This window comes from Phaeoacremonium minimum (assembly GCF_000392275.1).
Source record: "Phaeoacremonium minimum UCRPA7 unplaced genomic scaffold PA7_03_scaffold_129, whole genome shotgun sequence".
Taxonomy (NCBI): Eukaryota; Fungi; Ascomycota; class Sordariomycetes; order Togniniales; family Togniniaceae; genus Phaeoacremonium; species Phaeoacremonium minimum.
The window spans coordinates 252,885-269,841 of record NW_006921036.1 but is presented as its reverse complement, the minus strand read 5'-3'; the positions used below and the strand labels follow the sequence as shown (position 1 = coordinate 269,841).

At 53.7% G+C, this 16,957-nt stretch overlaps 3 protein-coding genes across 3 annotated transcripts; 1 reads left to right on the top strand and 2 right to left on the bottom strand.

Annotated features, from left to right (window-relative positions):
• Positions 1 to 6,466: 6,466 nt before the first annotated feature.
• UCRPA7_1763 (putative leptomycin b resistance protein pmd1 protein) lies at positions 6,467 to 10,798 on the bottom strand (the record flags this gene model as incomplete). The annotated part of the gene is made up of 6 exons (XM_007914342.1): positions 6,467 to 6,758; positions 6,837 to 7,484; positions 7,538 to 7,607; positions 7,663 to 7,770; positions 7,830 to 8,319; positions 8,405 to 10,798. The coding sequence occupies 6 exons, from the start codon at positions 10,796 to 10,798 to the stop codon at positions 6,467 to 6,469; spliced, it is 4,002 nt and encodes a 1,333-aa protein (XP_007912533.1).
• A 2,614-nt stretch (positions 10,799 to 13,412) lies between these two features.
• On the top strand, positions 13,413 to 14,212 carry UCRPA7_1762 (putative transmembrane protein; the record flags this gene model as incomplete). The annotated part of the gene is made up of 3 exons (XM_007914341.1): positions 13,413 to 13,527; positions 13,595 to 14,116; positions 14,172 to 14,212. 3 exons carry the CDS (start codon positions 13,413 to 13,415, stop codon positions 14,210 to 14,212), a joined length of 678 nt encoding a protein of 225 aa, XP_007912532.1.
• Positions 14,213 to 14,598: 386 nt separating this feature from the next.
• UCRPA7_1761 (hypothetical protein) lies at positions 14,599 to 15,943 on the bottom strand (the record flags this gene model as incomplete). Its single annotated transcript, XM_007914340.1, has 2 exons — positions 14,599 to 15,154; positions 15,210 to 15,943. The coding sequence occupies 2 exons, from the start codon at positions 15,941 to 15,943 to the stop codon at positions 14,599 to 14,601; spliced, it is 1,290 nt and encodes a 429-aa protein (XP_007912531.1).
• Between the last annotated feature and the right edge of the window lie 1,014 nt (positions 15,944 to 16,957).

The window sequence follows — 16,957 nt, the reverse complement described above, 5'->3', positions numbered from 1 at the left end:
AAGACCACATATCCGCTAGGAGGTACAGTACGTCTCCGCAAATTGCGACTCTGTTCTCTGGAGCGGATGACAACAGGCCGAATCGACCTGTAGAACACAACTAATGCTTGGGGAAGATCGCTACGCAATACTGTTAGAGATCGCTCTTCGTCCGGGGTTTGTGGGGGGTCGTAGATCTGAAAGATGCTTCTCCAAGACTACGACCTCAGCACGCATCATGAAAGATCACCTGATTAATGGTGTTGGAGAATGCGCGAGCACAATTGCTAAGATAGGATCTGGCTAAAGCCATGGTCCATTTCTATTGATCCATGCTCGTCGTAGTTGACAAGTGGATATAGAGAAGTATGTACATGAAGTGCTGCTAGTTTGGTTCACCGCTCACCATTTGCAATGTAAAAAGGCGGTGGACCTACAGCATGTTTAGAAAATTAGATTATCCCAGAGATGCAGTTCCATGCTGAGGCCGAAATCAAGCCACTTTCGCCCCTATTTCCTTTGTATATGTGATCACCAGCTGGCCAGTCTGGGCCTACCGCTGACAATTTCCGAATCCGATGGCTATTGCCATATATTCCGCCCAGATTTTATCTTTCCGATCCCAAGTTCCCTGGGACCAATGACTTAACCATCCCAGAATATAATACCGAAAAAATCCAGTCGGGCCGACCGTCCAAGGAGTGCCCTCATTTCGAGACGCAATCGGATTTGTTGATCGACTCATAAAAAGAGGTGACAGAAACCAAAACAAAAGTATTTGGGGTATCAAGGCGCCTGTATATATCCCAGGAAGAAAATGATAGAATGTTGCAAAGTGTCCCAAACCCAGAATTAGAAAAATATCCGTAACCGAAACCGAAGACTCCGAAGTCTTTGTATCATTGCTCGTAGAAGTGTTTCACAGCATGCACTGGCTTTTAAATCAGCCAGTGTAATGCCATTATTAATATAGACGATAATAAAAGCCACGAAGGACCTTCCGCCGCAAGTGAGTAGGCAAAGCTGGTCTTGAGCTCCGTTGGTAATGTTGCGTTGACGAAATCTGGTCCACACATTGTGTTGATCTGACTGGCAGCAGACTCATACGTATATGCGACTGGTTGTTTCCTGCTGGCTGCCGCAGATTGGTATATGGCCATAGTCTGTTCCAGGCACCAACTGCATGATGGACTTGAGCTGGCGGGGAGAGAGATGTTGAGAGGCAGGTAGTAGACGTAAATATTGGATGGTGTTGTGAGGTTGGTGACAGCATTGGCGAAGCAATACATCGAGGTATCGGGATCGGTTAGACAGGTGGCACTATAAAGCGCTTGGTAAGAGAGGAGACCAATATACGCCTGCACAACGACAGAGTTTCCAAGCTGGTAATCGGCGCCGCAGTTGGAGGCATCGGTCAAATTCTTGGCTAGTTCAGTGAGATAACCTGTGCAGAACGTGACATTCGCCGCGCAACCAGCGTCGAGAACCTGAGTGATTCTGACCAGTGATTTTTCTGCATCGAAAAAGGATTGAGAACTCTGCACATACTCGTCAGAAATCATTGTTTCCCTGTTTTATGTTCCACGGAAGTTTCACATACCTGAAGAAGCAATGAGATTGGATAGCACTGCTTGAAAGTAGGGCTCGTGAGGAATGAGTTAATAAAGGCTGGACAAGCACCATTTCCATCGTTCCCAGTGAAGTTTGAGGCGAGGCTGCTGTCGAAAGGACTCGGGAGCGGGCTCGCGGAGACGGTAGTTGTCGACGGCACGGGTATCGAGACAGTTGTAGTTTCCGACTCTGCCTTAGCTCTCCTTCGAAGTTCATGTTCTTGCTGCGACACCATCTTCCATACTCCTCTTTCTAAGACTGGCATGCGTTCGTCCAGTAGTAAAGACTCGCCCTCAAATACAAACGGGGCTTCTGTCGGTGCAGGAGCCGTCTCAACTACGGCGGCTGCCGCAAAAGACAGGAACCACGATAGAAAGAACATAACTCCAACCCATTGTATCCTTGGCTTATGCTGTAGCGTTACCGAGGAACCGCTAGGTTTGGAGATGTAAACAGCGCTCATGTGGTCGAAACCGAGCGGACTAGACGAGGCCATCATGAACTGGCTGCAAGTTGCAGTTGGAAAGTGTGAAACATCACTTTGTCCGACAATCTTCAGCGAGCGCGACCCCCCCCCCGGACCAGGCAAAGTGGGCTGTTGGGCGAACAGGGAATAAGCGCTGATCTTTTCGATGTCGGGTTCGGTGTTTCGAAGCTCGAAGCTTTGGTCCCCTTGTAATCTCGAGTACGCACAACGACGGTTGTCAGGCGACTGTCTCTTCAAAACGCCAGGCACGACGACCCTATTATAATCAAGGCACCAAGAGCCCGGTGGCAGATGGTCTAGCAGGGAGATCCTGGAGATCTTTTGATGTGAAGATCAAGGGCCGGAGACTGGTTTTCCCAGTAAAAGCGTGGCGGGACGCTTGTGGCCAATGAGCTGGATATAGGCGAGGCGGATAAATGAAGATGTTTCCGCGTGAGCTTGCTCACAACACCAATGAAGGAGTGGGATGTCAAGCACTTAAATATGGACGATAATGCCGTCACTCGATTTGGCGAGTGGAAGTAGGAGCAACCAGATCAAACTGGTGCGGGCACTGCGGGGGTGTTATAGACTTGGAAGAGGGCGAGAAGGATGGGTTAAGAGCGCATATTATTGATATTGGGTCTTGATTACAGGCACTTAAAGGAGGGCAGGCACAATAAGAGCAAAGTTAGACGCTCCTAGACGCAAACCAAGAGAAATAGCAGATGGCGTGGACCGCCTGATAAGGCCCTGACCGGGAGGAGAGGAAATAAAAGCAATAAGCAGGCCTGACAGGATGGGAATAGGCAGGCATTGGGGGCGTGGTCCCTGGATTGGAATGGAAAGTTGGACAATGCGTGCTCGCTCTGGCAGGTGAATGCATGTTGAGGCATTACCTTATTGGCAAGCTTGGCCGTGCGATGGCGCTTCGAGGCTTGCAGACGCTTGCAAGGGCTGGCCGGGGCCTAGAATCCGTAGATTACTGTCTCTGTAGGAAATGGCCGCGTGGGAAGGCAGAGAGCCAGACCAGGACGACCCTGCACCGCCCGCCTCTCCACTCCCAGCGTTGCACTCTAGCGCCTCCGTGGTGTCCGATGGCTTGGAGAGTGGGCATTGGTGGCCTGGCCTAGGGCCTCGTATGAGTGACTGAGCGCGCGATAGCATGTGTGTGGGGACCCTGGGGGCGTGTTGGCGTGCTGGAAGCAACTATTGATTTCTCGTTGCATTGAGTCCAATACGGCTGACCAAAGGAGCAGCTTCATTGAAGCCACCAGCGCCGAGGGGTGTGGATGTCTGACATGGAGATAAACAGCAGATACGGCAGGCTAAGGTGTTCGGCCAGCTTTCCTGTCTCCATCTCCAGGAGGTCCCTCTCTCACAGCTTGATGCACAATATGGTCGATGTAAGGAAGGAAACGAGCCCGGCCTTTTGGGATCCCGTCGTAACTTGCATGCCAGCGAGCGACTAGGTAGCCGCAATGCCGACGGGCTCACCTGCCAGGCACGCCCTAGCGCAGCGGAGTCCGAGCCTTGTCGCAGGCCCACTGATCTCGCGAGAGAAAACGACGGTTGCCGCGAACTCGATCAGTTCGCAGGTGTGCAGCAAGAAACAAGTCGTGATTGTTGCCAAGAGCGATTGCTGTGCCCGTGCCCATGCCCCCAAGCCATGCAGAATGGCTGGTCACCAGGAGACTTTTGCCCTGCATCCATCGTGTTCGGCTGCAAGACAGGGACAGGGCATAGCTTCCCGGGATGACACGGTGGACGGCCGGCGGCACGAAATGCGAACCGGTTCAGAAGGGATTGTGCTCAAGCGTTCAAGTGAGTATACATGAGATCCGATATGGAAGTGACGCAGGTACAGACGAAGCAGAAATGATTGTCAATTTCATGCCGCGATTGTTAAAGAGAAACCTGCTGTCGAGAGCCTTGTCTGGCCGTCCCCTGACTGGTCTTACGTACACCTTCCCAGGATTTGACGTGGGAATTGGGGATTGAACTGGGGCAGAAGGAGCGTGTCTCCAGAAGAAGACGAGCCTTCCGTAAGCGAGATTTTCTCCTGCAACGGGCAGCAGCCACGATGGAGTGTGAAAAAGCCTGCTCTGGTAGTCTGGTAGTAGGCCCCATATTCCTGCATTCCGGACTGGGTACAGCTCCCATAACTGATCATATCAAAGCAAATGGATCGAGTCAAGAGGTACTGCACCAGTGCACTGCACGGTGAGTTGCTTACAACAGTCCTACAGTTCGCGCTACAGAAAAGGGGGCGCAGACAAACGGTGGCATAACTGCCTTCTTCAATGAATGAACGTGAAGAATGGGGCGAATAACGTTTGCGCTAATTCAGGTACAAACAATTGCCTGCACGTTTATGAGCTGCAGATGCGGGCGGCCCCGTCTTGATTAAGTATATGTTGGGTGACTAAGGCAGGTACCGTTCGTACAAACTGTGGAAATGCAGCTTGCCAGCTTCCAGCTCAGCGGATGCCATATTCTTGATCTTTAGCCTCTTGCAAATGCCGCCGATTGTGCTGATCTCTCCCTACTCTGTACAAATGCAGCCGGCACTCACACGTGCGAAAGAATTCTAAGAATTCTTTTCTTGTCTGCAGATCCGGCCCAGTCCCGCTCACTACGGTATGTTAACTTGGAGCTTGTTAACCAAGCAAGCGGGCCACTTTCGCCAGCCGCTATCGAATTTGGCGAAATTACCTCCAAGCATCTTTTGGGAGTCGCTTCCTGCTTCCCAATGCTACCATGTGCACTAGCTCAACGGCTTTTGACGGATTCGCGAATCGCCCATCCATCGTACATTACATGGCGTTCGCATTCGACGTTCTGGCCACCATGTTCGATCGATCGATTGTCGCCTGGCATCTCCTCCTGAGTCTTGCAGTCGCTACCGAAGTTCACCCGCCCGATGTCCAATAGCCACAAGGCCAAGGGCAACAGATCCGAGAAATACTACTGTAAACAGGTATTCCTGTGCAGTGTCGGTAGAAACGGCAAACCATCACCGAACCTGCGTGTCCCTCCACCCATTCTCGTCTCTCTTACAAACTTACAAACCTGGCACCTCCATTCGGGCTCGCGGATTGCTGCGTTGGCACCATGGCACGACAGCTTTGTGTCTACGCTTTTTCCAACGACTGATGAACCACGAAGCCACGAGGCGGGGTGTCTCACCACCGCTACACACACATCCATCCACACACACACAATCAGACGTCTTGTTCCACTTGCAGCCGTGTGCCTGTGCCTGAATCAGTGGCGGCTGATGGTCATCTCGTTGTTCGCCTGCCAAGCAAGGCGGCTGCCCAATCCCACAACAAGGATCGCCTCTCTGCTCAGGGCACCAATCTCCAAGATCTGTCCCTTGCAGGTCCTTTGTGCAACTCACGTGAGACTGGGGAGACTGAAGGTGTCCAAACATCATTTCGGGTGTTAGTCAATGACACTTCGTCATTGGCGCCTCATCAGCGCCCGCAATCACTCTCGTAGAATAGCCTCAACTCCAGCCTTTGTTTGTCATGTCCTGCCAGATGAGCTATCACCGCCCATCACTTTTCATTCGATGAAGAAATCCTTCAAATTATTAGACGATACGGAAAATGGTGGCTACGCAGCTGCAATTGGCAACGAGCATCGCGGAAATATTACCAGGCGGCTGATCTCGAGGAGGATTCATCTCCAAACATACAAACTCGCCAAAAGAAGCCAAAAGCTGCAAAGTGGACACCTGGGTCTCTGCGGAAGAATCTTCCGCACCTTGCAAGACATGTTCCATATGCAAACAATGTGAGCCGCTGCGTGAGACTGGCTCACCTCACGCCGAACTACTAGCAGGGTCCGTCTTGCTTCGGCATGAGCCTAAGGCGTTTTCTTTTCTGATGACAGGATGCAACTGCCTCCCTTGATTCTCCGCTGATGATTACCTCATCCCGTTGTTTTACCGTGTGCATGCTTGGCGAATGAGACTGTTTGAAACGTGGGTGGACAATTCCATTGTTTATGATTACTTGCTCCTTGCGTTGCTGGCTTGAGGACCTTGTAGTGTGAGGTAATCAATCATGCTCTGGCGTGCCATGCTCAGGAATATGATAGATTAAGCCGATTCTCACGTGGTGCATGAAGAGTTCGAGAGGACCAGCCAGTAGAGACCTGGCCATTTTGCCATGGGAGAATTAATATCTACATTATCTGAGTGAATGGTATGACCAATATGTGCAACAATGAGCCAAAACCCCTATCCAGAGAAATTCTATCTCTCCAATCCTCATGTGGAGGCGATAGCAAATGCTATGCGTGCTTGCTCTTGACCTTTTATCCAGAAACGCCTTCCAAATGCTGAAAAAAAAATAAAAAAATTGACATGCAGGGAAACCCACCACCAGCCTCAGCGCCTCACTACCTCTTCTCCAGCGACTGCAGGTTCACCAGCTCCGCGTAGCGCCCGTTGCGGCGCATCAGCTCGCCGTGCGTGCCCTGCTCGACGATGCGGCCCTGGTCAAAGACGTAGATGATGTCGGCCTTCTGGATCGTCGACAGCCGGTGCGCCACGGCGATCGTCGTCCGGCCCTTGGCCGCCTTGTCCAGCGCCTGCTGCACCACGTGCTCCGACTCCGAGTCGAGCGCCGAGGTCGCCTCGTCGAGGAGGAGCACCTTGGGGTCGCGGATGAGGGCGCGCGCGATGGCGATTCTACGTGGCTGTTGTTAGCGACCTACTACTGATCTGCAGAGCGATGTCTTGGAGGGCTTTGGTGTCATATCTTCTTACCTCTGCTTCTGACCTCCCGAGAGCAGCGTGCCCTTCGAGCCCACAACCGTGTTGAAGCCCTCCGGCAGCGACAGGATGAAGTCGTGGATGTTGGCCTCCTTGCACGCAAACTCGATCTGCTCGTCGCTGACGTCGTCCGTCGCGCCCAGCAGGATGTTCTCCCGGATGGTGCCGGCGTAGAGCGTCGGCTCCTGCGACACGAGCGCGATGAAGTTGCGGTAGTCGTTGACGTTGATCGAGCTGATCTCCTTGCCGTCGATGAAGATGCCCCCCGCCAGCGGGTCGTAGAAGCGCTCGAGCAGCGCGATCGTCGTCGACTTGCCGCAGCCCGAGGGCCCCACCAGCGCAATGTACTGCCCCGGGTGGACGGTCAGGTTCAGCCCGCGCAGCACGGGCACGTCGGGCCGCGTCGGGTAGCGGAAGTGGATGTCGCGGAACTCGATCGTGCCCTGCACGGAATCGAGCTTCTCGCCGGCGTTGGACCACGTGTCGATGGTGGGCTTGCGGTCGAACAGCTTCTTGAGCTCGCTGGCGGCCTGCTGGGCCTTGCCCATGTCTGGGGCGAAGCTGAAGACTGATCCGGCACTCTGGGCACCGAAGATGACGGAGGAGAAGACGACAAAGAATTGGAACATGCCATACTCATATCTTTGAATCTCATGTCAGCAGTTATTTTGCAACAGCGGGTGAGCAACACTTACTTCGCGATGAGAGTTCCACCGTACCAGAAGCCCAGTGCGAATGCCAGGAACATGAACGATTGTGAAGCAGCTAGAAGTCGTCAGTAACGGATAGAAGGCTTTGGGAGACTCAGTATTCCACGCACCATAAAGTAGACTTGATTTCAACACGGAAATCAGACTAGCACGTTCCTGAATGGCAAGGCTTTCCCTGTACTGAGCTAGAACATCGGCCTCGCGAGTCAAAGAAGCGACTGCATCCTTGTTATTAGCGAGACTACTCAACACGAGATGGCTTTCAAGATCGACTTACCAGTGCGAATAGCTGTGACAGCCTCAGAAGCGTAGCTGGCAGAGTCGTTGTACGCCCGCTTAGCTCGTCTCTGGTAGTGAGCCAGCATCCAGAATCGGAAAAACCCGCAGCCAAGAAGGATGGGAACGGTAGCGATGCAAACAAGAGCAAGCTTCCACCCGATAGCCAAGGCCAGGACCAGCGCCGAAATGAGCGTGGTCACAACCATGAGAATAGTACCCAGCGTGACACCGGACAGACCAGCAACATGTGTGGTTTCTGTTGAGAGGAACGAGGTCAGGGCGCCGGCAGTGTTCTCATCTCGGTCGAAGAACTCGACGTCCTGTCGGAGCATGGTGCGGAAAGCTCGGTCACGAACACGGTGGACGAGACGCTCTGATGCCTTGGCGAAGATGACGCCCTGGATAGAGAAGGCGAGCATGGCAACAAGACCTAGCATGAGATACATGAGACACCAGAAGGAAGCATCAGACTTCATCTTTGGGATTGTCTAAAGAGAGTTAGTCAGTTTTGCTCAAAATGTAGGCACGAGAACGAATGCTGTGTATGAAAGCCATCATAAAAAATTAACTTACCAGCTCCGTGACGGGAACACTCAGCGCGGTTACGATCTTTGCGAAGAAGAGCGCCTGTACAGGATTCAAACCACCGCAGATAATGGAGAAGAAGACTCCAACGAGCATCAAGGGCCATTCGTTCTTGTTGAAGCTGGCGATAACCTTAATGAGAGTCCACAGAGAGTATTGTTTCTCATCCTCAGCCTTCTTTCCCTGAAGCGCCACGCTCGAGAGAGACTTCGTCGTCTCTGTGCGATTAAGCCTGTCCCGGATATTGTCATCGGGGTCCTCAGCGAAGCCCTCTACGTTAGTCTCCTTGTTGGAAGTCTTCTTGCGGATAAGCTTCTCTTCCTCCTCGTCGATAGCTTCCTCTTCCTCGGCCGTCATCTCGTTGTCCGCTGCGATGTTTTGCGCTGTGACGAGGTTGTAGTATGCTCCACGCTTCTCCAGAAGCTGGTTGTGCGTTCCCTGTTCCACGATCCGGCCTTGGCTCATGACCACAATGTTGTGAGCGTCCTTGATTGTGCTGAGTCTGTGAGCAATGCTGATTGTGGTTCGACCCTCAGAGGCCTGTTCCAAAGCCGCCTGCACCACTCCCTCGCTACGGCTGTCCAGTGCACTAGTGGCTTCGTCGAGGAGAAGGATCTTCGGGTCGCTGACGATGGCACGAGAAATGGCGATACGCTGTTTCTGACCTCCAGACAAGAGGAAACCACGCTCTCCGACATGGGTGTTGTAACCTTCGGGGAGCGCGCTAACGAAGTCGTGGGCATAGGCCTTCTTGGCGGCTTCCTCAATTAATTGCTTCTGCTCCTCATCGCTGGCATGCTCCCATTTACTTCCAATCAGGCCGTGACGGATGTTGTTATAGATTGTGGTTCCGAAAAGGGTGGGTTCTTGACTAACAAGAGAGATGTGCTGACGGAGCCATTGTAGGTTAAGAGTGGATATGTCGTGGCCGTCGAGATAGACCGTACCGCTAACTGGCTGGTAGAAACGCTCGACAAGTCCGACGATGGTGCTCTTGCCAGAGCCAGATGCACCCACCAAAGCAGTAGTCTTGCCAGCTGGGATATCGAGAGTGACATCTTCCATGACAACCACCTCTGGGCGGGATGGGTAGATGTGCTTGACGTTTTCGAGACGAATGTGGCCCTCCACTTTATCGAGCTTGATGCCTTTTGTAGAAGAGCTGTCAAGAGCGGACTCTCGGTCGATGGTCGTGTAAATCTTGGCTGCAGCTCCCAAAGCGGTGGTGAAAGCCTGCACGTTCGGGGCGACGTTGCCCAATTGGAATGCACCGATCATGATAGCCATGCCGATGATGAGGACCTTTGATAGTGGAATTACACCCTCCGTGAGGAACTTGGTTCCCTGCCAGAATGTGAGGCCGTAGTTGAGATACAGGATCATCATCATGCCAGCGACCATGACGCCAATAGCGCCCTTGACCTTGAAGCCGAAGCCCTCGGCCCTGGTGAGATGCACATCGTACTGCTTGGCGAGACGGTCTTGCGTGCCGAACGCGACCGCATTGCGGACCGAGCTGATGACCTCCTCGGCGACACTACCGCCCTGAGCGTAGGCGTTGATGTTCTGCTTGCTGTACTTGACAATGAACTGGGATCCTCCACCCATGCAGAAAAGCAAAGCAAATACCGTCGAGGAGAGGATGAGCGTCAATTTCCAGTATTCGACGAAGCCAATGACGAACGCGGTGACGAAAGTGGCGAGGGCTGCGAGGGTCAATGACACCTTCTCCGAGATACCTTCCTGGATGAGGTTTGTGTCTGCGGTGATACGGGTGACGACCTCTCCGGAGCCGAGGTTGTCGAAGAAGCCAATGTTCTGCTTCATGCAGCTCTCCAGATACTCTGCCCGGATCTTGCCTGAAATATGCTCACCGGTGTAGATGAATATGACAGTCGCGACGTAGCACGTCACAAACTCTCCAATGGCCAGGTACACGAAATAGAGCACCAGATGTGTCATTGTGTCCATGAAGTCGTTATAAGATCCCTTTCCGAGGAAATAGTCCTGAAAAGTGCCCTGCAGGTTACCGAAAATCACAGTCATGAGGGGCAGCACGGCGCCTGATGCGACGGAGGCGACGGCGCCCACGGCGATGAGGCTGAGATCGGTACGGCTCGCATATCGATAGAGAGTCGCTATGCCGACCTTGACGTCTGGAGTATAGACCTGCTTCTTAAGAATCTCGGCTTCTGAAGGGGGTAGATGCTTGTATGGATCCGCATCCTTTTCCTTCTTCTGGGGGACAACCTGGGAGTCGGCCTTCTCAAGCACTGCGGGGTGTATGATAGTAGGGTCGGACTCCTCAGCTGTTGAGCCGCCATGGCTTGAGGTCGAGCGAGGAGGCTCGGCCCCGACCTTTTCTGAGAGATCGGCTGCCATTGTGCCTTTGGTGGCTCCAAGCCTGTTGGTTAAATATCGGGGAGCGCCTCTCTTGCGGCAATGTTATGATGGAATGCGACTAAAATGAAAAAAGATATCGAGCGTGTCGCTCGCTTTATATTGTTATCACTGTCGCCTTTGATGTAGAGACGGCGCAACAGTAACAAGAGGATATGCGTATCGGAGTTCGGATCGATACGAGATACGCATGTCATGTAGGTGGGCGTGCGAGAGCGAGAGAAGAAAGACAAGAGAAAGGACGAGATGTGAAAACAAGCTTCAGACGAAGGCAACAGGAGACTGATAAACCAAGCTTGCTCGCTAGTGGGCTAGCCTCCTAATGAGGTAACTTGGGGAATGAATGAATGATACCTTGACTACCTACCGGAACGGGTATCCTAGCGATGTCTCCCACATGTCACTTATTCAGTACGGCTGGCTGTTCTAGCCCAATGCGCCGACACGGCGCACATTCAGAAACCCGGCGTTCTTTTGGAAAAGTGTACGAAGTGGAGGAGGGTGCGTATGGAGGCGCGCGCGCAAGGTACGTACGCAGTAAGGTCTGTCGGTTTGGCACAAAAAGATGCGGATGTTGGCTGACCCCGGGGGACCCCAAGCAGTGCAAAACACGGCGATTGCGCAGCTCGGGCGCAATGCGATTCGCCCAGGGGAACTTAAAGGCACCCCACCAGGCGAATTCCATCCCCTGTTTGTATCTGGTGTCTGGCAGGAGACGCCACACCCGCCGGGGTAGGCCTACGCTAGAAGCGGTTCAGAACCAAGAAGCACCCTACCCAGGACCTACCCAGGTACCCAGGTACCCAGGTACCCAGCCAAGCCCGCTACCCGCTGAGTGGAGTGTTGATCAGTGCAGACGTGCCTCATCACCCTCCACCGATGCGACTCGGGTCAGATCTGTGTCCGGGCATACGAAACCACCTCGGCCCAGAGCCCTACCTGTATACTTCTGTAACTGTTGGTAAATCTATAGCCAGGTATCCAGCAGAGGAAGTACCTCCTGAATGTTGAAACATTTCCGAGGGAGAAACGATGGAGAACAACACCCCCCCCGATGGTGGATTGGATTACGGAACTCGTCATACGCGTATTCCCGTGGCTACCATAAGCCTCACATCGCACAGTTTGAGAGCTTAGTGTCCCGGTGACTCACTACGGTAATACGCAGGAGCTTGTAACAAGGCAGGCAAAAAGCATCGAGAAAAAAAACAATCACAATCACAATCAGCTAATTTCTCGGGCGCGGGTTGCTGAAGAATCCCGACATGCGCACCGTCACCCCCCACTGATAGCCAAGTGAATGTCGGTCAGTCGCACGCCGTGGGTCCGTCCTGTCGGCAGGCTGACTTGAGTTTAACCCTTGGAGGGTCAAATGCGCACCCTCCATCTCCAAAATGGAACCGGCGTGCTCGTAAACGAAAGCGAGGACGCTACTGTTACTGTGTGTGCCAGTGGTCGGGTACCGGTAGATTGAAGTTTGAAGTTTGAACTCGGGTCCCGTCCAATGCGACACTAGCGACATTGGATTTTATCTCCTACCGGCCCAGGAAAGCGAGCCTGGAAATTGGTGTGTGGCTTGACTTGACATCGAAGCCGCACTGGGCCCTGAAACTTCAGTACTGTATCCATGATTCAAATCCATCTGATAGTACCTAGGTGCTAGGTATGTCGTTCAATATCTTGGCATGTCGTTGCGATGATGTGCCAGGGTCCGTTGCGGCTCGGATCCTTCGCCGAGGAATGGAGGTGAGATTCTTACCTACATGTAGGTAGTCTAGATGGCATCCAACGCATCGCACTCGCATCGTAGTTCCGCCCCTCTGGTTGGCCTGTGATACAGCAAGGCTCTTCTCCCGTAAGCCTCCCCGGGTTGTCATATAGATAGATGACTTGCATGACACAAGAAAAACCCCCAGGCAAAAGTACTCGAATGGTGAACCGTGGCACCAAAAAAAACCGGTCCTTGAATGCAGCACAACATCTTCCAGAAATAACATTGCTCGCGGCGTAAAACATGTTTGTTTCTCTGCTTTTTGCAAGGTAAAAGGCAATTCGCATTCGGCTCCTCAAATGGCGCGGAGTGCAACCTTGGGAATTGACTATATTCCATTATCCGTGGTGACATCATGCCCTTTCCATCCAGCCATAGCACCCGAGGGCCGCGGAACAATGCCTGGATGCTCAAGTATCACCTCGTCAATGCGATCTTAGATCTTGAAATATGGCATACGTGATTGGAGCAGCGGAGTGCTGTAGGGCTGCATTTTCAGGACCTGCCCTTTAGGCCTTACCTTAGAGCTTAGGTAATGAACATAGACTTTGGGCCTGCTTGGTGGCAAACGTGCTTGCCACATGCCGCCGTCACAGCGCCAATGAAAACCCCACCAGCGGGTGACCAAGCTGTGGTGCATACCAAAGCTTCCTTCAGCCTCGTCATTCGCCTTCATCGCGGGGCAACATGACATCTGTCCTTTCGCCTACCTGTTCCATCGTGACTTCTTGCACTCCTCCACGGCGACTGCGGAACCGTGTGTTCGCTGTTGACCCTAGTTTTCATGGACATTTGAGACGCCCTCTCTTCACAATCAGTGTCACCATGCATTTCTTCCTAGCGTTCCTATACCCCATCTTCTTCATCTCCATCTCCACGACACCAGCGCTCGCAGCGAGCAAGCCTCGCAATGCCATACTCCTCTCCGAGGTCGAGTCGCGTAAGTCGCTACTCCTCTGCGCAGGAACAGCACCCTCGCCAGCTCATACTAACCTGCCTTCCCACAGTGACCCTCCGTGGTGACCGCCAGACCACCCACCGCCGCGTCCCCGCCATCCCCCAGCTCAAATGCATCTCCCACAAGTCCATATGTGCCAAGCACACCATCGACCTGATGCGCTGCGTCAACCAGGGCCAGGGCTACGACAAGGAGGACATCCAGTGGTCCTGCACCGCCTCCCTGCCCCCGGAGCTCAAGCTCGGCAGCACCGACGTCATCTGCGAGGGCTACAGCGGCCCCGACGACCCCTACGTGCTCAAGGGCAGCTGCGGCGTCGAGTACCGGCTGGTTCTCACGAACAAGGGCGAGGAGCGGTGGCCAGAGTTGGGTGGAGGACGCTTCGGTTCTGGCGAGACGGACTGGAGCGCATACATCTTCGGCGTCATCTTCCTTGGTGTTCTGGGGTGGATTCTCTACAGCGCCTGTGTACAGGCCAACAATAACCGGCAGCCAGGCCAGAGGCGGCCACGAAATCCCTGGGGTGGAGGTGGAGGCGGCGGATGGGGAGGCGGCCCCGGTGGAGGAGGCGGTGGGCCGTATAATGATCCCCCGCCGCCATATCCCGGGACTAAACCCTCCGGCAGCGGCCAGCAAGGATGGCAGCCCGGCTTCTGGAGCGGCCTAGCAGGAGGCGCGGCGGCTGGGTATTTCGCAGGAAACCGAAATAACAATCGGAACCAAGACTACAACCGAGGAGGGTATGGCGGGACCTGGGGCGGAAATAGTGGATGGGGGGCCGGGCCCTCGAGGTCGAACTCCTCAAGCTCTGGCTCTAACTCCAATGCGCGGTATGAAAGTACGGGTTTTGGGTCGACAAACCGTCGTTGATGTGCCGGCGACACATCCCGTGTAGAACTATATATATCATATCCCGGCTCTACAATACACGATTCAGCAATCAAAGGCACGCCTTCTGGGCAAGAGATTGCAAAGTTTGGTGACATGAGGGTTTGCCCCTTATATATCACTGCCTGGGTATTATCATTCTCTAACAGTCATTCCCGGTGCCCCTTATTTGTTAACAAAGAACCCGCTCTTCTTCCTCTGGGCCACTCGGTTTCTGCGCAGAAGCTCCTCCTTCGCATTACGAGAGTGCTTCTGCAGCTTCGGCGCCAGCTTCTTGTCCGCCTTGTCGTGCAGGACCCGGTACACCGTCGAACCAACCCTCTGGTCCGCAGGCGGCCGTCCGTCTCTGGCCAGCTGTCTCTCCGCCGTCGTGAACTTTATCTTCTTTGGCTGCCTCGCGACGCCTGCAGCCGCAAGCGCGCCCTCGTCGTCCTCCTCATCCGACTCCAGAAATTCTGCGGGGAGAATGCTGGGGAGGCTGCGCTTCTCGGCTCTCTTCCTGCCGCCGCCTCCGGAGACAAGCGAACGGGCGACGTCTCCTGCATCTGCTGGTGCTGCTGCAGCTGCGGGCTCGTCGTCTGCGACGCCGGCGTCCGAGTCGGGTTCTGGAGAGGCCTTCTCAGCTGGCTGCTTTGCCTCCTCTGCGCGCTTCCGTACCTCAGCCTGCTGCTTGAACAGCGCGTCCCTCTCTTGCCGTTTGCGCTTCTTCTCTGCGGCTTGTCTATGATGAGCGTCAGCATGGCTCGTCCCCCAGGGGGCGTTAACGTGATACGTACTGCTCAGCGGCCTTAGCAGCCGCCTGGGCAACCTTATTGCTCTGCACGGGCTTGTGAGTAGAGACGGCCTCGGGCGCCTCATCGTCGTCGCTCTCCTCTTCCTCTTCCTGCTCTGCCTCGGCTACCGTCTCTGGGACGACACTGGCAGCTAGCTTTGCCGGAGTCTTTCGCGGAGTCTTGGCCGGTGCCTCCAGCGGCGTGTAGAACTCCATCGGCTCATCGTCGCTAAAAGTAATACGCTTGCTTTTGGACGGCGCCGGCGTGACGACCTCTGCAGCGGTCTCTGCCACGACTTCGTCCTTCGTCGGGGGTGAGGACTCATCAGCGGCCTCTGCCTCTGGCTTGGTGTCTCGTAGCTTAGACAGCGGAATCTCAACGGAAAAGCTCTTGTGCGACTTGGATGGAGTCGAGCGCTTCGGCCTCACCGCGAGCTTCTGCTTCTTTGTCGACGGGCTCTCATCCTGGGCCGCGGCGGCAGATGCGTCCTCGTCCTCAGGCTTCCGCTTGGCGCTCCTCGACAGTGACGACGCGGCTTGCCCCATTGTGCTTTGCTCATCCGGACGATCGCCAAGGCCTAGTTCTGGACTCTGTGGCAGCTGCGATCCATCGGGCGTGTCCTCTGCCTCGGGGACGGTCTGCGACTTTGGCTTCCTCTTGGCTGAGGAGCTGGGCGTGTCCTTCTTCTTCGCTGCGACGGGGGTGTCATAGACCCTCGCCCGCGTTTGAATGGGCATGTTGACAAATTACTCCTCTTAGTGCCTAGTGGAAAGTTTGGAGGTGATTTGTGCAGTCTGGTATAGTACAGATCCAGAACTTTTTCACCTGAAACTCACTTCAAGCTCACGAAGATATCATATTCAATGTGACTTTAGTGCCGCTGCGGTGTGAACCAACTTTTTTTTCTTAGTGGGGTATAGGTCAAGGGAAGCTCATTGGCCACTGTGATGGATCGGTCCGGCGAGGGCGCCTGTCCAGACCACACTAAATCTCCTAAGCAAGGTACTCCACCAAAGCCACTGAGTCCTGGGGACCTGACCAACTTCCCATATCACAACCCAGAGGCATCGCTGTTGAGAGAGAGAGAGAGAGAGAGAGAGAGCGCCATAATATCAACTTGTAGTGAGGTGAGGAAACTGACAGTAGTTGTCAAAGGTAGCCATACTGTTAGATAAGGTCACTCTGTTGAGGACTAGCCACCCTGTTGGAAAGGCCCTACTGCTAGGTAGCAATAGTATTGAGATTCCTCACTCTACAATGACCTACTTACCTTTTTGGCCCTACAATACTGCTGACAAGCCTGTCAGGGTGAACAGTACTGGTCAGGGCGATCTGAGATAACAGTCTTGCTAACAGACTGTCCAGAGACCCCCTCCACGCGCTAAGGTAGGTAGTGGGGAAGTAATGATTAACCTAGCTGGTAGTAAATAATTTAAGATCTTCATACCTCATCAATGTTATGAATAGCACTTTGGAGTTAAATCTTGGAGCTTGAAGCCAGCGTCGATCCAGAAAACCCTTTGCGACAGTCTGTTTTTTTGCGGCTGACCAAGTTGCACCTAGTGCATGCTTCACTGAAAGTTGTAATAAAACGAGTCCAGATCGTGGTAAATAGTGGCATGTTGCCCAAAGCAACCACGTCATGAAAGTCGAACTTGCAACGGCAAGCCGCCTCGCGAAGAGGTTACAAATGCTCAATGCGAGCAGGCCCATCTGCATCAGCTGTTCTGCTCGCTTATCATCACTCCAGC